The following is a 22,523-nucleotide window of genomic DNA, read 5'->3' as shown; positions in this document are numbered from 1 at the left end:
TCCTGGGAGAAAAGGGCTCTGACAGATTTCCAGCGCACCCAAGGATGCGTTTTACATTTGTTCTTCTTCTGCTGATTTTAAAAGACTAAATATGCAAACACTTCAGATAGCTTGATAAAAATCCCAAATGCAGCCGTACCACTTTCCCAGTGAATCCCTCCTCAATGTATGACCTGAAAGCCTGTATTTTTCCCTTGCCTTTATCTGTTCTCATGGTGTCTGTTTGAGTTGCTGTTACTATCATTGGTGGCATTGTTTAAGTTTCCATAAATATTCATCTCAGACTGTGTGGGATCTGAAAACAAGTTCCAATGCACAATTCACTATACTCAGTTAAGGGAGCTTGTTCCACATGTTCTCTGGCATCATTGGTACTTGAGAAATCCATAGTGTATTAACTCTGTTCTCAACAGCAGTGTACATTGCGTCACTACATTTATCCCATAGTGTCTGTGGTCATAATCCATGGCACTAGAACAACAGATGAAAATAAAATACCTTTGGGCCCACAACTTGCTGTTTGTCCATGGGCAAGCTCCTTCACCTCTCTGAGTCTCAAATTCTTCAACTGGAAAACAACAGTGACAGTGATCCCTGCCTTGGTGTTCTTTGGAGACTAAAGGACTAGTGTGTGAAAGCCTTTATCACAGTGCCTGCCCTATAGTGGCAGTGACCTTGAGCAGGTGGTAGCTATTGTTAATAGTTTTACCCCTCATCCTCGTTTCCTTCGTTCAGGAGGAAATTGATTCTGCAATGCAGAAGTTGTCGTTGTTGAAAACAAGTTACAAAGCTGCCACAGGGGAGGATTACAAGGCCGACTGCTCTCCAGAGAACCCAGCACCTGGGAATGAGAGGGGCCTGGATGCCACCGAGGCTGGAGAGGACTTTGTGGACCCGTGGATGGTGCAGACAAGCAGTGCAAAAGGCGTTGACTACGACAAGCTCATTGGTGCGTCCTGGGAAGAGCCTGACTGCTAGGGGTGATCTGTTGATGATTTGTTTTCTGAATTAATCATCAATACAGTCAAGCTTCAGTGTCAGGGAAAAAATAGATCCCAAAAGCTTTTGGTGGTGCATTGTATTCCCAAAGGATTGTTTTTTAACTAAAATAATAATAGAAAACTGACTTGAAACTATTGGTCAACAGTAGACAGTAGAAGGTTTTTCCTTTTTCTGAGCCCCTGAGAACACGAGAAAGGTCTCTTGAAATGGGCATCTTTGCGCTCATTTGAATTCTTTCACTTAATGGTGAGAGTCATTCATTGAGACTTAAGTTTCTCCTCCGGTGACGTTGTTTATGGGGCTAAGAAGCTAAAGTCAGCTTAAGAAGGGTGACTTCTCACGGGTGGCAGGTCGTCATTGCCAAGCCCTTCCTTGCAGGGCTTCCTGCTCGGGAAAGTCCCTCTAGCTCACTGATGGTCGAAAGAGAAGAGACAGAACTCAGCTGTTTTTATCTGAGTCAAAGCTATTTTGCATGATTTAAGTACAGACTATCTGAGTAAAATTCACTTGAAGACAGATGTTAATTCGGTTCAACAGTTAAAACATATTAAAATTATAATTGTCAGTGTACGTAAATTATACCTTAATAAGCAACTGTGTGTGTCTGCCAGAAGTTACTATCTAGACTGCATTCTGGGTGTGTTTTCCATCAAACTCCAGTCCCAGACAATACAGCATCTTATGCTGTAATTGGTTTCCTGTTTTGCTAGTGTGATCTCAGCTGTCATTGTTAATATGAAAGATTTGACTTGTGTTGGGGGAAAGGCCCAGGAGCCGAAGGCCTCAAGACGTTTGGGTTCGTTAAGATTGCATGGATCGCTAATTTTTCCCCTTCATTTCAGTAATATCCAATCACCATATCTCCCGCTGCCTAAGATAGATTCTTCCAATTTTTTTCCAGTTCGGTTCGGAAGCAGTAAAATTGACCAAGAGCTGATAAACCGCATCGAGAGAGCCATTGGCCAGAAGCCGCACCGCTTCCTGCGCAGAGGCATCTTCTTCTCCCACAGGTCAGGCCTTTCGCCACGGACCTCTCGCCCTTCTTGTTTAGCTCGAGGAATGACTGGGAGGCTCTTCCCTCAGGCTGCCTGGGACTGTGGGGAGAGTGATAGCCAGTTTGCGGGAAACTGGGGTCCGCCTTCTCTCCTGCCAAAACTGTCTGCGGGCTCATGCCCGTCCCTGCCCCTCTGGCCCTTAGTTTATTCACTGTGGACTGCCCACCTCAGAGATCGAGGTCAGGTACACAGCAGGTGAGATTCATGCCAGGTGATGTGCTATAAATCATAAAATGTCATAGAAACAAAAGGGATTAGTATGTCCAAGTTCAGTGTTTCCCACGTGATAAGCAGAAGGCTTCCTGAAACTCTGTGCCCTCTTCCTCCTATTATACTAGCCGACTCACGGGTCATATCAAAAGGAAACTAATGGAGTGTACATGGAAGAGAGCATCCCTACCTTAGGCTATAAACTCCAGGCAGATAACATCAGGAAATGGGCAGGTTCCCAAAGCTTCCTGTCTCCCACCCACGGGTCACCTCAGGTTTCAAGACTATGCTCGTGGAATTTAGAGTCCGGGGTGGGGTTGTTGTGTTCTGCTCGCACTTCACGGCACACAGGGCCGGACTCGGCAGTCTGCCTGAGCACTTCCAATGCCCCGTGCAGACAACTCCAAACCCCAGTCAGCCCTCTTTCTGGGCAGAATATAGTCAAAGCTTTTTCCTTAATTGAGATTGAATTCACCTTTTTAAAGTATACAATTCAGTGGGTTTTAGTATATTCACAAGGTTATGCAGCATCACCACTATCTAATTCCAGAACACTTTCATTACGCCCAAAAGAAGCCCCCTGCCCATTAGCAGTCACTCCTCATTCTTCCCTTTCCCACCACCGCTGGCAACCGCCAGTCTACTTTCTGTGTCTATGGATTCACCTGTTCTGCACATTCCAGGTAAATAGGATCATACAACATGTGGCCTTTTGTGTCTGGCTTCTTTCACTTAGCATAATGTTCCTCCATGTTGTACATGTGTCGGTACTTTGTTCCTTTTTATACCTGAATAATATTCCATTGAATGGATAGACCCCACATTTTCTTTATCCATTCATCAATTGATGGACATTTAGGTTATTTTCACTTTCTGGTTATCAGTAATGCTGCTCCGAACATGAGTGTACAGGTTTTTGTGTGGCTGTGTTTTTTCAGTTCTCCTGGGTGTATACGTGGGAGTGGAACTGCTGGGTCATAAGGTGGCTGTTATTGAACTTTTTGAGCAACTGCCACACTCTTTTCCATAGTGACTGTATCATTTTCATTCTCACCAGCAATGTATACTAATAAGGGTTCCAGTTTCTCCACGTCCTCACCAACACTTGTTATTTTCCGTGTTGTGTTTGTTATTGAAGCCATCCTAGTAAGTATGAAGCAGTGTCTCACTGTGGTTTGATTGTCTCTCCCTAATGACTAAGGATGTCGAGCATCTTTTCACGGGCATAGTGGCTATTGTTGTATATTCTTTGGAGAAGTGTCTATTCTGATCCTTTGCCCACTTTCTTTTTTGTGTTTTGGGTTTTTTTGCTGAGGAAGATTCACCCTGAGCTAACGTCCATGCCAGTCTTCCTCTATTTTGTCTGTCGGTTGCTGGCACAGCATGGCTGACAGGTGGTGTAGGTCCATGCCTGGGACCTGAACCCACGAATCCCAGCCACCAAAACAGAGCGTGTGAACTTAACCACGAGGCCACAGGGCTGGCCCTGCCCGCTTTTTAATTGGATTATTTATCTTTTTATTATTGAATTGTACTAGTTGTTTCTAACTTCTGGATACTAGTCTCTTATCAAATATATGATTTGCAGATATTTGCTCTCGTTATGTAGATTGTCTTTTCACTTTATTGACAGTGTCCTCTGAAGCACAGAAGTTTTTAATTTTGATGAAAGCTAGTTTATTTTTTTCTGTGGTTACTTGTGCTTTTGGTATCATATCTAAGAAACGATTTCGTAATCCAAGGTCGTGAAGATTTATGCCTGTGTTTTCTTCTCAGAGTGTTTAGTTTTTGCTCTTACTTTTAGGTCTCTGATCCATTTTGAGTTAATTTGTGTGTGTGTGAGGTAGGGTCCAGCTTCATTCTTTTGCTTGTGGATGTCCTGTTGTCACGCACTGTTCGTTGAAGACTGTTCTTTCCCTCTTGGATTTTCTTGCCCCCTCGTTGAAAATCATTGACCATATTTGAAAGGGTTTATTAAATACACAACAGAGTCTTGATCACGGCAGCTTTATAGTAAGTTTTGACATTGGACAGTGTTGAGTTCTCCAGCTTTCTTCTTTTCGAGATTATTTTGGTTATTCTAGGTCATTTCCATTTCCAAGTGAATTTTAGGATCAGCTTGCTAATTTCTGTGGAAAAGGCAGCAGGGGTTTTGATGAGGATTGCACTGAACCTGTAGATCAATTCGGGGAGTGTCGCCATCTTAAAATAGTAACTCTTGCGATCCACGCACACGCGCGTCCTCCTGCTCCTTTAGGCCTGTGGTCTCTTTCAGGAGTGTTTCACAGTTTCAGTGTACAAGTCTTGCGCTTCTTTAGATTTATTCCTAAGGTTTTATTCTTTTTGCTGCTGTTGTAAATAGCATTTTCTTAATTTCATTTTTTAGGTTGTTCATTGCTCCTTCTGAAGGAAAAGCACATTCTTGCGTATCTCCCCCATCTCAGTGCTCTGCCCCAGCTCCACTGCACCTTTCACAGGATGTGTGGGGTTTTCACACATCAAGCGGCTTACGGTTGATCGTTCTCACTGCCCTCGTGGCTTGTTTACTTCACTATTGTCATCCTGTAGGCTCTGGGCTTAGGGAGGCATAGGACTTGAAGCTTTTGGCATTCTCACATTTAAGAATGCCTCTTGGTCTCATTTTATCTTCTGTAAAATAGGGGATTAGATGAGATCTCCCACCCACTGTCAAGCTGCAAGTGCTGAACCGTGACTGGGCCCCCGCCCCAGCTGGGTGCTTCCCTGCTGGAAACAGAATGGGACCTCAGTCAGTTCCCTGCCCCCCTTTCTCAGGAACGCCTCGCCCCAGGATGGCACGCGGTTCCCAGAGACTCCCCACAAGGCATCCAGAGCAGCTCGTGTCACAGCTGCATTTTCTTCTCTTCTATAAGCCCATGAAAGTTTGATTTGGTTAATTGTGAGAACCGAAGAAGGACTTGTTCCTTCCGTAATTAAGTTTTTTATTCTTTCCTTATCTCAAAAGCAGTGTGTGATCATTCCATGGGGGAAAAATCAAAGCTAAGCACGAAAAAACAGAACACCCCTAATCCTATCAGCCCAGAGAGGAGCACTGTCAGCCCCTGGCGTGGGGCATGAGGAGAAGTCACTTCTAGACTACTCTTGTGTGGATTCTCCTTCCCAGACCTCTGGGGAAGGTGGCTCACTCTCTTTTATTTTGGGACACTTTGCCCAGAAACAAAGAGCATTCACACCTAGGGGGGCAGTGTTCACACCCAGAGGGGCGGGCAGATGTGGTGTGGAAACAGCCTGCCAGGTGATTCTGATGCACAAGCAGGAAGGGGGACTGTGTGCACTGTCTGTGGACCCCGGTCCTGGAGGAGGGCAGATGATTCCAGAATGACTCCCACTTGAAGACACCTGGTCCCAGCCTGGCTCAGGGAGCCCAACTCAGATCTCCAGCTGGGGACCTCTAAACTCCCTGGGGATGTTCTGTATTCCCCTCCCTAAGTTAGGACTGTATGGAACCCTGCGACTTCCCCAGCCCGGGCTCCAGAGTCTCAGGGCTGGGTGATTCTAAACAAAGATTGTGTAGTGTTGGCCTGCTGTCACTCCCAGGAAAGCAGGTGTAAAGCAGATGGTGTATCGACGTGGATGTTGGAAGAATTCCCAAAGAGTTCCAGTGGCTGCCCAACCATATCTGTCTTGTAAAAATTTTATTCCAGGGGCCGGCCCCGTGGTGCAGCAGTTAAGTTTGGCGCTCCGCTTCAGCGGCCCGGGGTTCATTGGTTCAGATCCTGGGCTGCATCTACACACCACTTGGCACGCCATGCTGTGGCAGGCGTCCCACATATAAAGTAGAGGAAGATGGGCGGCATGAATGTTAGCTCAGGGCCAGTCTTCCTCAGCAAAAAGAGGAGGATTGGCAGCAGATGTTAGCTCAGGGCTAATCTTCGTCATAAAAGCCCCTTTATTCCAAACCTGCATGTAAAACTATCAGAGGAGAAAGCATTTCAGTAGAAGTTTCTTGCTGTTTTGATAGCATAGCACCAAGGGTGACAAACTAGTTCTTCTCCATGTTGTTTCGTCTCTTCGTCATTCCCAAATGAGCATTAGCACCTGGATTTTTTTCTCTAAAGTCACACTGTTTCCTTTTCTCCTTTTTCCTTTAGAGATATGAATCAAGTTCTTGATGCCTACGAAAACAAAAAGCCGTTTTATCTGTACACGGGCAGGGGCCCCTCTTCTGAAGCAATGCATCTAGGCCACCTCATCCCCTTTATTTTTACCAAGTAAGTATTGCATCATATGACTTTCCCCACCTTTTAGTGAATCGGGAATGTTAGTTGTAAACCGTGTCTAGAACTGACCAGATAGTACTAGTTCGTGTTTGCTGAGCAACCAAGGTCCTAGGGAATTGGCACCTTTGTGGCTTCTGTTCACTCTGTTCCTGGCGTCGCTTTAGGGGGACACGGCGTGATGGAGAGAGCACAGACCTGTTTCCTCCTCTCCCTGTCTCTGTGACCATAGGAGAGTTCCTTCTCTGGGCCTTGGTTCCTGCATCTGCAGGAGGGAAATAATAATACCTGCCTCATAAAGTATTGTATGGCTTCAGAATCAAGGGTGTGAAGCAGCGGGCACGGAGCCCATGTGCAGGGCCCTCTGCGTTAGTAAACAGAAATAGCCCTTCTCGCTGTCAGCAAGATCCTGCGATTTTGTGGACAAGGAGTTTTGACACACCTTGTTACAGGAACTGTGTTTTCAGATGCAAAATGGCACTTTTCTTCAGGGGAAATGAGGTGTCAGCCTTCTTCCTCTGTGTCTGTTAGGTGGCTGCAGGATGTGTTCAACGTGCCCTTGGTCATCCAGATGACGGATGATGAGAAGTACCTGTGGAAGGACTTGACCCTGGACCAGGCCTATGGCTATGCCGTGGAGAACGCCAAGGACATCATCGCCTGCGGCTTTGACATCAAGAAGACTTTCATCTTCTCTGACCTTGAGTACATGGGGTAAGAAGAAAACTTTTGGTGCCTTTTAGATAATTGGATGCAGGTAGCAAGTCTTCATGACCATAGACAAATCTGAAACATCTGGAATGATCTTGAGGCCTCGTAAATGTTTTTCTCCCTTTCTTAAACATTATGATCTGGTTTACTGGGTTCATTAACCAGTTAAGATGTCCATGCTCAGCCTGTGACAGAGAAATACTTTGACACTTCAGTGTCTCTCCGGGCTGTCAGCCTCGCCAAGTTAGGTCTCGTTCTCTTTCCCAGTGGACCTTTTTCCTCAGAGAAAAGACTCCCTGGTTGCACAGTTCCCTCACAGTCTAGCTTTTAAATCAACCACTTAATAGGCCAAATATTTCAATGTGAAAATCCTTGAATTTACCCTTCTGAAGTCTTGAACTTCATCCCAAGTGCCTACCAAGAAGTATGTCAGAAACGTAAGACTGTGTCAGCTGCGCCGGGAAGAATGCCGTTCAGCTCAGCCAGCATCCGCTGACCACCGAAGACAAGACGCTCCCCTCGAGGCACAGGGGGTCCCCGAGAAGGGATTCATGTGGACACTCCGTCTCACCGTGTGGAGTCTGGCCCTGCTGGCTGAGGGTTCTCGCAGGCCAGGCTGGGCGGGGAGGGCGCGGGGTGCTGTGTGTGAGCGAGTGCAGGGGACCTTCCTGTCCCCGCCTCCCCAGTGTTCCCTTTATACGCACTGAAGCCTTAGGGAACTAGGTGCCCCAATACAAAATCTGGCCTTTCCGCTGGCCAGTAATGAATTGATTTCCTAGTTTTACCTATTAGGTTTGTAATCACTTCTCTTGTTACTGCCCTGTGGGCATGGAGGCACCGAGGTGACCTTGAAGAAACCTGGTCTTTGAAGGAAGGAAGTAGGCCTGGCTTGGAGTGGCCGTCGATGTCGTCATTGTTACCATTTCCATGGCTCTCTATTTCATTTCTCTCCCCCTGTTCCTTGAAGTGACCGGATCCCGCTGCTTGAACCCACAGACACAGCATGGGTTCTGCTGCTCGTTTTAGGACAGGGCAGCCCTGGTGTTGCCCAGTCACTGGCACCTTTTTGTGCAACCTCTTGCCACCCCCCCCGAGGCCTCTCACGGCCTCTGGTCCCCCACCAGCCAGCGCCCTCTGTAAACGCAGACTGGGTCTCGTCCCCCACTCACTCCTTTCCCGCTTCTCCATCATCAGGATGAAGTTCTCACTTTCCACTTAGCACACAAGCCAGTTTGTGATCTGGCCTCTTCCTCTCTGGTGTCTCTGCCACCTCTTCTAGGTGGGACAGTTTCCAGTTCCACATCCCCACCTTTGTCTGTGCTCTCCTCTGCCAGAGCTCCCCTCCATGACCCACCACTCCCGGCTCAGGGGAGCCCTCCACCTTCTTCCAAACACGCCATCAAGCGTCACCTTTTCCTGGGAGCTCTCCCACCTGCAGCCAGGCTTAGATGACCCCTTTGTTCCCCCAGCAGCCCAGGCTCCACCTCAGCTACATGTGGTGCAGTGTGGGGGTGGCCCTGTCCCCCTGGGTCGGTAAGACACACAGTCACGGAGTGCTGCCTGTGGCCTCCAGCCCTGAGAGCACAGCAGTGAGCGCACCAAGTCCCGGCCTTGCTGAACTTCGTTGGTGGGGGGCAGAAACGGACACTCTCAAAACACAAAGGTGACTCCGTGGGTCGGCCCGTGGTGGGCTGGGGGTGAGCTTGCCAACCGTCCACGTGGAAAGCCCACCACGTGAGCCACCTGCTTTCGGCACGTCTGAGAGAACGCGGGGTCTGGGCGGCCATTCCTCAGGCTGCCTTCTTCCTGGTACCTGAGGTTTCACATCTTCACCTGTGCTCAGCAACAACTTCCTTTTTTTTTCTTTTTTTTTAACTTTTTATTAAGATTATGATAGTGTACAACCCTGTGAAATTTCAGTTGTACATTATTGTTAGTCATGTTGTGGGTGCACCCCTTCACCCTTTGTGCCCTCCCCCCACCCCTCCTTTCCCTGGGTCACCACCAATCAGTTCACTTCGTTTCTATGTTAACTTCCACCTGTGAGTGGAGTCATACAGAGTTCGTCTTTCTCTGTCTGGCTTATTTCACTCAACATAATACCCTTAAGGTCTATCCATGTTGTTGTGAATGGGACGACTTTGTCCTTTTTAATGGCTGAGTAGTATTCCATTGTGTATATATACCATGTCTTCTCTATCCAATCATCAGTTGCTGGGCACTTAGGTTGCTTCCACGTCTTGGCTATTGTGAATAATGCTGTGATGAACATAGGGGTGCATGGGACTCTTGGAATTGCTGATTTCAGGTTCTTAGGATAGATACCCAGTAGTGGGATGGCTGGGTCATAGGTATTTCTATTTTTAACTTTTTGAGGAATCTCCATACTGTTTTCCATAGTGGCTGTACCAGTTTGCATTCCCACCAGCAGTGTGTGAGGGTTCCTTTTTCTCCACAACCTCTCCAACATTTGTCACTTTTTGTTTTGGTTATTTTTGCCGTTCTAACAGGTATAAGAGAACTTCCTTTTTCTTTGCAAACGTGGAGTAAAGCAGAAAACGTGTAAACCAAAGGGTCTCTCCTCCCTCTTCTTAGAAAGGCATTTCATTTCGAACCTAAGGTTAGGCGAGACTTAAAAGTTAAACCCTGAGTTTCTTCTAAATACTTGAGGATTTTAGTTTTTCATTGAAATTTAACTCAACATCTAGATGTTTGATTATCAGAGCCCCTTCCTGGTCTTCAGGAGCTGGAGGCACAGCAGAGCCAGCCTGCACCCTCTCTTTGGGTGGGAGGGATGTGGCAAGGGCTCCGTGGGGGAGGAAGTCGTTGGCAGGCAGCAGGTTCCACCCCGTCCCCCCACGTGTTTCTGGCCCCACATGTGGGCCCGGAGAGTCCTCCCTGCCAGGAGGCACAAGGGACAAAGATGCTGCACTGGCAGTCTGGAAGCCGGCGCTGCAGACCCAGCTCTGCACCTGGTTGGCATAGTTCCTTTGGGCGAGTCTGGACTTCTCTGAACCTCGTTTTCCTGTGAAGTGGGGCATGGGTACTAGTACAAGGCTGTCCAGCAGAGGGGTGCAGAGGGCCCTGCCTGGGCTCACGGCCTGACCGCCACTCACTGGGACTCAGCGCTGACTTTCCTCCTCTCTGCCTGCCTGCTCAGCTCGGCTCGGCTCGGCTTGTTAGTCAACAGGCATCTATCGAGCATCCACTAGATGCCAACGTGCTGGGGATACAGCAGCCGACAGAACAGTTGTCCAGCAGCCATGTCAGGTTACCTTCTCACGGGAGAGTCACGCAGGTAACAGACACTAGGACGGGTGATGGTGAGTGTGGGAAGACAGAGGAAGGGGCTCACGGCCAGGAGGAAACAGTGGCTGTGCTGCAGGCGTTGTGAGGCCTGCGTGGTTACTGCCCGGGAAGTGCTTCGAGCCGTGCCTGGCCTGGTGAGCGCCCGGTGAACGGCCCTGTCTAATCCCTATCCCCCTGTGAGCCGTCTCTGGGTGCCTGTGTAAGGGATGGGTGGGGTCAGGTCCTCTGAGTGAGAGGGCTGGTGTTCTCCCCAGGGGCAGACTGTGTTCAGTCATCATTTATGGGATGCAGCGAGGTCTGTTCCTTGTCGCCAGTGGCAAAGCCTCAGCGTGCGGGCACTGTCACTCTGCGTGGGACAGGCACGTGCCCGGGAAACTGATGTCCCTCCTGGGGAGGGCTGCTGCTCAGGGTGCAGCCTTGCACTCCAGCAGCCTGCGCAGCTGGAGTGCCGGGCCAAGGAAGTGACCCATCCTCCAGGAAAGATCCACGTGGTCTTCTTCAGAAACACTGCTCAAACACCCCCGAGCTGGAGCCAGGAGTTTGGGGATACTGTAGATTTTTCCTTCATGGGGGCCTTGGGGACCATGTTGTGCAGCGTGACCCCAGGTAGAAGGGTGTGGCCCACCCAGCCAATTTGCCCTGGAGGGTTTACGGTTACCCCACCCTAGGGATGCCTGGAGTCTTAGCTGGCCCCTGGGGCAGGCGGCTGCTTATCCTGGCCGAGTGTGAGCAGCATGAGGCTGCTGCTGTCCGCGGAGACCCACCCCTCTGTGCCAGCAACCGTGTTTCGGCAGCCGGCAGGGCCGGCACCTTTCCGGGCGCCCATTGCTCTCTGCTCTCTGTTGTTCCCATTGCACTGAGCGGGCCCGGCCTGGGAAGACCTTGCGTGTTGCTCCTGGTGTGTCTTCTCTGGTCTTCTCTCTGTAGCACTATTCCCATCCTGACCAGTGCCCCAGGGCTGGAGCTTGGTGGGCAGTCAGGCTAGCTGCTCAGGGAAAGCTGACTCCACCTCCCCCTCCCCTTCCCTGTCCCTATCTCCGTCCCTGTCCCTGTCCCCGTTCCCGTCCCTGTCCATGTCCCACTGCTGAGTGGGAGTCTGCTCAACTCAGAACAGACCCTGGTGTGGTGGCCTCTGCCTTTACACGCCTCCCTGCCTCCTGGCTGCCCCGACCCAGGCACCAGTGTCCCTGTACCCCGACGCTTTCACCGGCCTGCCCAAAGACATTCAGTGGTGGTCCATCCTTGGCCAAGTGTTCACCTCATCAGAAGCTGGGAGATGTGGTGAGAAAAGCACAGGCCTTGGGGCCAGACACGCCTGGGTTTGGATCCCAGCTCGTGTTCCCGCTAGTTCTGCGACGTGACCGGGCACCTCTCTTGTGAAGTAGGGGTGCAGCCGCCCCTGGAAGGGCAGTGCCTATGCCCCTGGAAGGGCAGTGTTGGCGGTGCTCAGCCCAGCTCCTGCCACACTCTGCAGACACTAGGAAACGTTAGCTTTCTTGCTCTTCCCTTTTCATCCTTATGGTCCCTGACACTTGGCAAGGCGTAGGGAATAAAGCTGCTGAATATATTAGTCAAAAGATGCAGTGTAAGAAGCCACTCTGGGTTCTACCCCCTCCCCATGTTTGCTTTGTCCTCAGCCTAGTTCCCTCTGGTAGCAGAATGGCTGCCACAGATCCAGGCCTCCTGTGCACACCCCCTTACCATCCAGAAGAGAGAGTCTGGTTGTTGAACCAGCCGCTGTGGCCCAGACCTGTTGACAAACCCTCCTTCCTGGACCCGTCGTTTCTGTCCAGATGCCCCATCTAGCATCAAGTCGCAGGTAGTCTCCCATGACACCGAACACAGTCCATCTCAGACAAAAAGCTTCGTGTGGCTCCCAGACTTGAAGCTCCATGGCACACTCAGCCATTGGCCCTGGCGGAATTTAAATATTAAATGTTTCATGTTAGCCGCTGGGTCTGAATCTGGTTGTGTTCTTGACTCACTGGCTGGTAATCTTGTGTTGGTTTCACGCTGGTTTCCACCCTTCCCGGTCCACTCCGCTGTTAAAGGCACGTCCACTTTGCGTGCTGCGGGTACCTTTGCCCACTGCTGGCTGCTGGGCCCCTTCCTCCCCAATCCGTGTCCTCACCCATATCTGGTCCACAGAGGTTGCCCATCTGCTGCTTTGCCCTCAGCGGGAGGCCACCCACTGGACCTGAGGTTTGATTCTGATGTCTTTGCAGGTCAAGTTCAGACTTCTACAGGAACGTGGTGAAGATTCAGAAGCACGTTACCTTCAACCAAGTGAAAGGCATCTTCGGTTTCACCGACAGTGACTCCATCGGTAAGGAGCCCGCTGCTGCCCCGCCCCACGGCCATCACAAAGGAGTGGCAGCATGGAGGCTGGGCTGGTGGACGTGGCATCTCTGGCCGAGCTGTCACTGAGATGGGAGCATGTGCACTTTGTCTCTTCAAGTAGTAAACCCAGAGGTGGGTTTTCCCAGAACGTAATAAGCTAGGATGATGCCTTCGGCCACATTTCTGGGCCACGTGGAGCTGTACTTCAGGTTACCATCTGTCCCTCTCCTCAGTCCTCCATTTGAAGGTTTAGAAGAAAGAAAGAAAAGAGTATGGGTGATTTTGGCATGCCATTATTGGCTCCCTGGACCTCAGTGTCCCCATCTGGAAGAAGGGGCTTGACTCGAGGCCCGCAGAGCCCACCCCACCCTCCCTCCCTTGGCCCCCAGCTCATAGGCTCATGTTTTCCTGCCCTGTGCATGTTTATGTCCTGTCCAGAGATTTCTGTGCCTCTTTCAGATGCGTTGGCCTTCTCTCCTTTCAGAACGTAGCTCCTTGAGCTGAGAATCAACCCTTGAGACTGGTGGCTGGGTCTCCTAATCCCCCACACCTGGGGCAGCTCCCAGGCTGTGTCCACTGGGCTGCGGGAGGGAGTGCCCTCCAGGGCCTTCTGGAGGGGCCTGCGAGTGTAAACGCGGAGAGAAACGCCACGGGGAGGCCCTGCCAGGAGGCTCGGCACATCCACAAGCCTGACGTCCCGGTCACATTCACTCCCTGTGCTTTTGAAAGGGCTCTGTCCCTGGAGGCCCAGCTGGCAGAGGGAAGCTGTCTCAGTGGAGGCTGCACCGTGCGAGTGAGGAGACGGTGGACATAACGAATAGCTGTACACACACAGTTTGCTGCCAGGAGACCTGGGTTTGAATCCCGGCTCAGCCAGCTGCTTGCTGTGTATTGGCTTTGGCAAGCCATGTCAGTGAGCCTGAAGGTGCACGGTGTAAAATGGGGGCGATGGTGGTGCCTTCTCGTAGAGTCGTGAGGAGTCGAGGAGCCCAGGGAGGGCCCTGAGCACAGAGCCTGGCCCCCGCCTGCAGGGAATGGCCACTGCCACTCTGTGCTTTAAGGGGGCACTGGTGGCAAGGGCAGCCATCCACTTGGTCCCCCAGAGGAAGACAGGAACCCAGAAATGGGGTGTCTCTTTCTGAAGTGGGGTGAAAACAGCTGCTAGGAGAGGGCCTCACAGGGTCAGGACTTTCAGGGGAGAGGAGAAGCAGCACCCCGAGCTCACCTGGCAGCACTCACCACAGCTGGGGCTGCATTCCCAGCTCAGCTGGAGCGTGCGTGCGTGCGTGCCGGCCCAGCCCCGGGAGCCCGGGACGCCTGGGCGGCCGAGAACCCAAGTAGCACGGCTGGGGTGGACTGCTGTGACACCCCTTGTCAAGGGTCCACTTCTGCAGGTCTAGGCAAGTAGCAGTAGCAGCATTAACAACAACATCCAAAATGCTGGGAACAGTTTTGTGTACTAAGCCGTCATAGTCGATGGTTGAAGAGGAGGAACCACCTGCATGCCCGATGGGGAGAGGGCGGCACTTTCCCGGGTCGGGATCGCTTCGGCAGCAGCGTGGGTGGGCGTCACAAAGGGGAAGAGGGCAGGGGACTGACGAGTGTAGCCACAGACTGCGCGGAGTAAAACAATGGGCGACAGGAGGCTCCAACTGGGACTGTCGATTTCTTCTTCTTTCCACTTTCCTGTGGTTTTCAGATTTTCTCTAGTGATTACAACTTTTCTAACGGGGAGAAAGCCTCCTTTTGTGCGTCACTCTCCCTGGGTTAACAGCCGGAGCAGGAGCGGGTCTCGTCTGAAAATGTTCTGTCCTCGCTTTCAGGGAAGATCAGCTTTCCTGCCATCCAGGCGGCGCCCTCCTTCAGCAACTCCTTCCCCCAGATCTTCCGGGACAGGGCGGACATCCAGTGCCTCATCCCGTGCGCCATTGACCAGGTCAGGAGGCACCACCGGGTTTCTCAGTCCGGCTGTGGCAGGAGGTTCCTCGCACTTGGCAGTGGGAGGCCGGGGGTTGGGGGGTGGATCAGTCGTTACACTAATTGGAGACTCAGGAGCTTCCTGGGAAGGCCCTCGCGTGTTGCTCAGGGCTGAGGGCTGGCCCATTCCTTCCAGCTGTCCTCCAAAGGCCCCTCTCCCCGCAGGATCCTTACTTCAGGATGACGAGAGACGTCGCCCCCAGGATCGGCTACCCCAAACCAGCCCTGCTGCACTCGACCTTCTTCCCCGCCCTGCAGGGCGCCCAGACCAAGATGAGCGCCAGCGACCCCAACTCGTCCATCTTCCTCACGGACTCGGCCAAGCAGATTAAAAACAAGGTGAGCACGGCTGGGCAGAGGCGCAGCCCGCACGAGCAGATCCACGCCTGGGAGAGGCGCCCACGCACCCTGCTGTCCTCTGGGCGTCCTGGGATTCCAGGACCAGGGCCCGCTCCCTGCCAGCTTGAGGCAGCCTGCCCCTGTTCCCAGATTTAAGGTAAATTCATTTTGTTTGTGTCCTCTCGTTTAGGCAAAACTTTAGTGTTGTGTTTTGTTTTTTTTTTGCTTTGCTTTTCTCACCAACCCTCTACTCTGGAAGCAAAGTCATGCCAGTTTCGTTTAAAGTTACGATTAAACAATAGCAAAAACGTTCAGACACTTCTGAGCACCGGCTGTGTTCCAGGAGCTGGCCCTGGTGTTTTCTGCTTTCGTTTCTCTCCGGGAGATAGTGTGTTCCTTCTAGCGATGAGGAAGATGAGGCCCAGGGAGGAGGGCCAGCTTGATCTAGTTTCCGCCGCTGGAACCAGCAGGGTGCCCTGCTGGCCCCGGAGCAGCCGTTCCCAAGGTGGGGCTTTGGGGCCAAGAGTTCTCGCTGAGATGCAGCGACGTGTCCTCTGACAGGACGGTCGTGTCTGGCTGGGGAGTGCTGTGCCCGGCCGGCGTGCTCTGGGTGCTCAGTAAATATTGGTCAACTCACCAGAGAAACTCAGGACAGGCGTTGAACTTCCTTGTTTGTCAGGGCTGCACTTCGGCTGCTCAGCACTGAAGTGCGAGTGTACGGACACTCCCCTCGCTGTCGAGCAAAGCTCTTGACATTTTATTTGGAACCGAGTGTGTGTTCGCGGGTTGGAAGATTACAGTAGGAGTGACATAAACTGTATTTGAGGCATGTAATGCAACCATCTGGGTCACTCCCCGAGCCCTGACCCTTCTGGAAAGCCCCCAGCAGGTTCTGGTTAACAGCGGGGGAAACCCATAATACCAAAACTTTCATCCAGGAAACGGCCGCCGCCACCTCTCCAGCCCTCGGTTGGAAGCTGCTGTAAACAGGGCTTTTTCTTTCCCTTTCACTTCTGGCTGAACTTGTAGCTCTGGAGCGCAGAGGAGGGGCGGGGGAGCACCAGTTCCTTCCTGCAGAGAAGTCGTTTGGTTTTGTTTTGAGAAGTTGTTTTAAAGAAGTCATTCATGGCTGTGGGCATTCTCCATTGACTTAGGGGCCAGCAGTGAGTGTGAGGTCAGGGACCACACAGGCTGCAGGACCACCAGGGTCACGAGCCTGTGGGGCAGGCCAGGCCCTCGTTCTCAATCCCCAGGCCTACCTTCCGCTCCAGAATCAGAACCTCCACAGCAGCCAAGCACCTCCCAAGAATGACAGCAGCTGTGCCGGGGACACACTGCCTGGCCCCGCTCACCTGCCCTTGCTCCCCTGGGATCTCTTGCTCCCCTGGGATCTCATTGAGTCCCAGCAGCCGCCCTGGGGGCTGTGTCCATTTGGTTGGCAAGAAAGTCAAGGCTCGAGGATCAGGCAGCTTTCCTCCATTCCCCAAGCTGGGAAGCAGTGGGGCAGCTCCGCCACCCGGCTCCGCCCTGCACGGCCTCTGCGGCCCAGAGTCGGGGCCTGGCTTATCTGGGCCCTGCCACTTCCCTGCTGTTGGCCAGTGACCTTGGCTCTCTAGGTGTCATTTGTGAAGTGGGAGCAGCTGTGCTGGCTTCATAGACTTGAGGCTTACGTGAGAACACATAGAGAAAGTGGTTGTAAACTGCACAGTGCTGTCCAAATTTAAGATTTTAGTTCAACAAGTGAGTAGTTGGGCAGTTTCTTTGTAGTGCAGGCCAAAACAAGCCTCCCGCAGGCCATTGCACGGGCCCGTGAGAGCCCAGCCAGACCTCCGCAGGCAGCCTTGGAAGGGTGGCATCTCTGCCGCCAGGACGAATGTCTGTAATGCAGTTTGCCAGCCTGGCCACACTCGTGATTTCTGATCACAGGACCCCTTTAGTACCCCGCTCCCAGGGCTCACCTCCAGCTCCAGGGTCAGAGGTCCTGTGGCCCATCCCCGCCCTGGGTCTGGGGCCCCTGGGGACCAGCTCAGCCATCCCACTGGATGGTAGCAGCCAAAGCTCGCTAGCTCTTGGAGCTTGGTGGTTGATCAAGTCCTCGTCCCACCGCCCCGATGTCCCCTCTTGGCATCGCTTCCTCTTACACTGAGTCACACTGGTTTCGGTGGTGCCTCTCACCTGCTTCTGTCATTTTGGATCCCGCCAGCCCCACCACCAAGACTGCTGTCCACTCTAACTCAAACCCGTTGTCCTGCTGATTTCCTGTAAGTTAGGCCCCAGCATCTCTGGGGACTGGCCAGGTCCAACACCAGGCCAACCTAAGCTGCTCCTGGAAGCCTTTGAAAGCCTGGGCATGCCAGGAGGATCTGCCAGGCTCCGCCTCTCGCTGCCGCAGCCCACAGCTTCTTGACACTCTGCGCCTCGTTTTCTTCACTTATAAAGTGGAGATGGCAATACCAAGGTCGTTGGGGATTAAATATTTGTAATAATGGTAGCAGCCACCACCAGTGGCAAGTCTGCTGTGGGCCACCACTGGACAAGGGGTCTGCCAGGGAAAAGTGATGTGTGGTGGTGGGCGGTGCCCACACATCTTGGAAATAAGCCGCAGACACGCACTTCCCCGTCCTCCTCTCAGACAAGGGCTGTGGACTGTCCCCGGGCCCCTGCATAGCCTTTAGAACCACCCCTGCAGCCTGGGACACTGTCCTCAAGACTTCCCTCCTGGCACTGGGGCACCTGCCCTGAGGCCCTGGCTCCCTGGCCAGGGATCTGCGCCCAGGAAGCTGCCCATGCCGGTGGGCCACCGCACAACGGCGACTCCGCCAGACAGTGTGCCTGCCCAAGGGCGCACAGACCTCAGGAGAGCCTCATACAAGGTGGTTTTCTCTTCTTTCTGGTTATCTTGTGTTTTCCACAGTTTTTGCAGTTTGCATACATTGATTCTCTTTTGTAACTTGCTCTTTTTTTGTTGAGGAAAGGGAAGTTGAGACTTGTTATCTTTGTTCCTCCTGCCCTGGCCCACCCAGTGGTGGCCACCTGTCACCAACTTCTCTCTGTGCAGGGCCTTGCCCAAGTGCCGGGCACCTTCCGCTTTCCCTGGCAGCCCCTGGCGGCACCCTCCAACAGGAGATGGGTTCCCTGATCTCGCTCGCGCCTGACGACCTCTGCCCCTGGCGTGCCCTGCTGCTTCCAGACCACCCCAAGTACCCAGTTAGTAATCTGCCCTGGGGTCCTGCTGGGGAGACTTATAAACGTCTCAACTTAGAAGTCATTGACTCCACATCAGAATTAAAATTAGGGTGATGTTTGCACCTAGGAGGTTTCTCAAATCCTCGCAGAAAGAACGTGGAAGAACTTTGTCCTTTTTGGCTTTTCTTCTCTCGTCTCTTGGCCCTGATTTCTCCAAGATTATCTTCAGTGGTTCCTGAAAACCATTCTCTCAGCGTCTGAGTCCTCCCGGCGTCAGCGCCTGAGGCTGCATGTCTTCAGATGGGGCCCCACTGCCGCCCCTGGCTCCCTCTGCCCCTTCCGTGGCTTCTGCGTTCCCTTACGAGCCGTATCCTTGTGCAGCCGCTTCTCCTTTCCTGGGAGAAGGCAGCAGCCTTCGCGCTGCCTGGGGCTGCTCTCCACCCTCTGTCACCAGCACGCCTGCCCCGGGCGGCAGCGCCCCTGCTCGTTGTCTCTGTGACTCTGAGGCTGGCTCGTGTTCTTCCTCTTTCTGAAGGTTGTCGCGAGAACACTGTAGGACGTTTCCCTCAAACTTCACACAGCTGGAGTTTGGCTTCCCACCTCTGCTCTGTGTCTCCGGGGAGAGGGTGCTTCAAGGCGAGTCTGCCCCCCCTGCTGTGGGGAGCCCCAGTGCCGCTCACCCCAAGGCCTGGCAGGAAGGAGCCGTTGAGGGGGCGCCTCCCACTGTCCGTGAGCCTCGGCCGCCCCTGCCCGGGCTCCAGCGGGGTAGAAAGCAGTCCCCGGCCTCTCCGCATGGGCTCAGCCAGTCTGTACCCGCGGGGCTGGGCTGACTCGCACGTCCGTGTCCTCTGGCTGCTGCAGGTCAACAAGCACGCCTTTTCTGGAGGCAGAGACACTGTCGAGGAGCACAGGCAGTTTGGGGGCAACTGCGACGTGGATGTGTCCTTCATGTACCTGACCTTTTTCCTCGAGGACGACGACAGGCTCGAGCAGATCAGAAAGGTGAGACAGGGGCTGGCCCCCAGCCCCCTCACACGGGCCTGGAAGGTTCTAGCAGCCACGTTAGGGGCATCAGAGCTTCCTCCATGCCTGGGCCTTAAGAGCTGGTGCTCAGCTGAGAGGAAATGAAGATTGAGTAGGTCGATCGCGTCGCTAGTAGTGTGCCAGGAGCCGCGTGAGCAGGTGGCGCACAGAGAGAAAGTACGAATACTGTTGAGTAGCCACAGAACAGCTTAATCTCTCTGGTGGTCAGAGAAATATCAGTTAAAACAAGACACTGTCACAGCCGAAGCAGTGCCCCGAGTCAACGGGTTGGGGTCTCCCTGTCATGAAGCAGACGCTCCGAAGCTTGGCGGGGTGCGGGTGTCCAGGCCCAGGCCCTCGCCCAGCAGCTTCCCGTGCGCACTGTGCCTCAGGTTTCCCACTTCCTGGGACCTCTCCCGAGGAGCTCATCTTGAATAAGAGAGAGCTCTCCATACATAGACTACGAATGATGACAGCAGCAGGTTCAGGACAGACTCCATCCACACAGCAGAGGAGACGTGAGCCAGTTGTCACAGGTGATGAGTCCGCAGGCGTGAGGTTGTAGTGACAAGAGTAATATGCCTGGGACAGTGGCGACAGGGTCCCAGATTGGACATGCAGCGCAGTCAACTATGTCTGAATAAAATGCATGGGGACAAAGGTAGAAGAAAACACGCCATCACGTTAGCAGGGCCCTCCTGCCACCCAGTCTTGGCTGCACCAGGGGCCCCCTTGACTTGCTGCCGCTTTGTGGCTCGGGTACTTGATCAAATTTGTGCCACAAGTACATGTTACTCCCACAGTCAGAAAACAAAAGAAGATCCTGCAAAGGTTTTAGAGCAGCCGGAGGGGCTGAAGGGAGCAATCACTTGTCCATGTGCTCGGAGCGCAACCAGGCCGGGCAGGCGGGCGGCTGCGGGTGACACTTCCTGTTGTCCCTTCCACCATGTAGAGCAGGTCACAGCTTCTCATCAGAGCCAGGGTCTAGTCATTTCAAGAAGAGTGTAGTGTAAGGTGCACGTTCTTGCACTTCTGGGCGCCGCCCATACACCAGGCTCTGGGTAGGGGGGTGGTTGTGGGGGCTGCTGGCTGCCCAGAGGAGGGAGGTGCCCAGGGTGCCAGGTGGGTCTCACTGTGGTCTCCCCCGGGCAGGATTACACCAGTGGAGCCCTGCTCACCGGCGACCTCAAGAAGATCCTCATCGAGGTTCTGCAGCCCTTGGTCGCCGAGCACCAGGCCCGGCGCCAGGAGGTCACGGACGAGGTCGTGAAGGAGTTCATGAGTCCCCGGAAGCTGTTCTATGACTTTCAGTAACACTCGTTTTATGGCCACATACCCCAGCTTAATTGCTTCGCCACGCCCCTTAGGCTCTGCCCCGGGGTGATTGCTGACCTGCGGTCTGCAGGCCGTGTGTGCGTGTCAGTACTGCCTCTTCTGTGAACATCATCCTTTCTGTCGCTTGTGAGCACAGCCCTGTGGGAGGATGGTGCCAGATGACGTCGTGTGGTCAGACAGACTGGTCCAGCTGGAGTCTCTCCCCCAGAGCAGCCCAGGGATGTGGCGCCCTCGGCCAGGTGTCCATCGGCCAGCCTGTTCTAGTCCCCAGCCCCACTTCCATTGGAAAGCATCCGACAGTTCCAAATATACTCTCAAAACCTTCTCCCTAAAAGCCTGTGTGGTCTGTGCCTGTCATCAAACTAGAAAGTGCTTCGAAAAGTTAATGTGGGGGTGCCAACGAGCACAAGATGTATCTCAGCCCGTGCTCCAAAAAATAAACCACATTGCCAGCTGAACACTTTGCTCTCTGTTTGACCGTGAGATCTCCCAGTTTGAAAGCTGCTTTGAGCATTGAGTACTGGCCAGAGTGGGCCAGTTTTTATTAAATTGAGTCTTTTGTTGGTGAAACTTTCCAGTTTATTTACAGAACTCCAGACCATGCATGTTCTCCACTCCAGAAATCATGCTCTTTTCCCTGGACACACTCATGTTTTGTTTCCACCAAATAATGCTGGACACTCCGGTCTGGAAACCGACGGCGCTTTGCTCCACCTGAGCCAGGCACTGCGGGTTTGCTGCCTCTGCAGATGCTTTTGTTTTGACACTTGACTGGCATGGAAGTCTGTCTGCACAGAGCAGTGCCCGGCCCGTGTCCCCCGGTGGGTGGACGTAGCCAGAAAGCGCACAGCAGCCCCTCCCTGAGGCCCTCAGCAGTGCATCTGTGGGAGGCCCGCTGAATTGTGCACCATGTGTAGTTTTGGAAAACCCGAAGACATACCTCAGGGAAAGCCCTTGGTTGAGGTGTCCTTCCTGGAGTCGCAGGGTCCACTCCTGAGTGCTTCGCCCTTGTGTTGCTCATTGGTATAAATAAACTTCCTCTGGTCCCGCCTGTGTTTCTGTGTTCTGTCCCAGGCTACAGGGGGCAGAGGCCTGCTTCAGGCCCAGGGCTGGGCTGCGCCTGCTGGTGAGAGCCGCGGCCCCTCCATGGATGGCCCGAGTCTACTGCGCCCCGTGGGGATGCTTGTGGGTTGGAGACACACTGTCCTGGAGCCCCCATGGCCCTGAGCTACAGGCTCCGGGAGCCAGCTGGGCAGCAGGCAGCCCTTACCTGCCTCCCTGGGGCTGGCTCTCACCTCACTCAACATTGCCAGCAGCCCATGGAGAATGCAAGCAGATGTCCTCATTTTGCGGATTAGGGAGCCGGCCGTGGGGTGGTCAGAGGTGGCAGTGACGGAGCCAGGCTGTGAGCTGGGCCGGCCCGTTCCATGGGGCCCAGAGCAGAGGCCCAGCTGTAATGGAGCCTTGGGCCCACTCTGCCCACCCATTCTTATTTTGCAAGTGGGGAAACTGAGGCTTAGGAGAGGGCAATGTGACTTGTCCAAGGCCACACAGTGAGTTTGTGACAGAGCAGGCCTGTCCGGGCTCTTCTGTTCTGGTTTCCACACACACAGAGGGGCTGTTCTACAAACGGGCTGAGGGCTCCCCCAGGAGGCGCTGGGGTACGAGCATGCATCGTGACCTCGTCAGCGTCTCCTCTCTCGGCCTCAGCTCCCCTGGCTCAGCCCCCAGCCCCTGCTCACCTGGCTGGCTGTGGCCGTGCAGGTTAGCCACCTACAGA

The 22,523-nt window shown here is 53.2% G+C and overlaps 1 protein-coding gene across 2 annotated transcripts in view; it reads left to right on the top strand.

The window, feature by feature from the left end:
* The window catches only part of WARS1 (tryptophanyl-tRNA synthetase 1), a 31,514-nt gene extending 9,720 nt beyond the window's left edge, over positions 1-21,794 (top strand). For both annotated transcript variants that reach the window (XM_046647414.1, XM_046647415.1), the window contains 9 exons: positions 736-949; positions 1,904-2,012; positions 6,398-6,517; positions 7,055-7,237; positions 12,769-12,869; positions 14,707-14,819; positions 15,026-15,199; positions 19,247-19,387; positions 20,561-21,794. In XM_046647414.1, the coding sequence (XP_046503370.1) occupies positions 736-949; positions 1,904-2,012; positions 6,398-6,517; positions 7,055-7,237; positions 12,769-12,869; positions 14,707-14,819; positions 15,026-15,199; positions 19,247-19,387; positions 20,561-20,722 (1,317 nt within the window). In that variant the 3' untranslated portion in view covers positions 20,723-21,794. The remainder of the gene's footprint in view (positions 1-735; positions 950-1,903; positions 2,013-6,397; positions 6,518-7,054; positions 7,238-12,768; positions 12,870-14,706; positions 14,820-15,025; positions 15,200-19,246; positions 19,388-20,560) is intronic.
* Positions 21,795-22,523: the final 729 nt, after the last annotated feature.

Source organism: Equus quagga, chromosome 20, assembly GCF_021613505.1.
Source record: "Equus quagga isolate Etosha38 chromosome 20, UCLA_HA_Equagga_1.0, whole genome shotgun sequence".
Lineage (NCBI taxonomy): Eukaryota > Metazoa > Chordata > Mammalia > Perissodactyla > Equidae > Equus > Equus quagga.
Note: the sequence above shows the minus strand (reverse complement) of the source record. Positions and strands in the feature narration are given on the sequence as shown.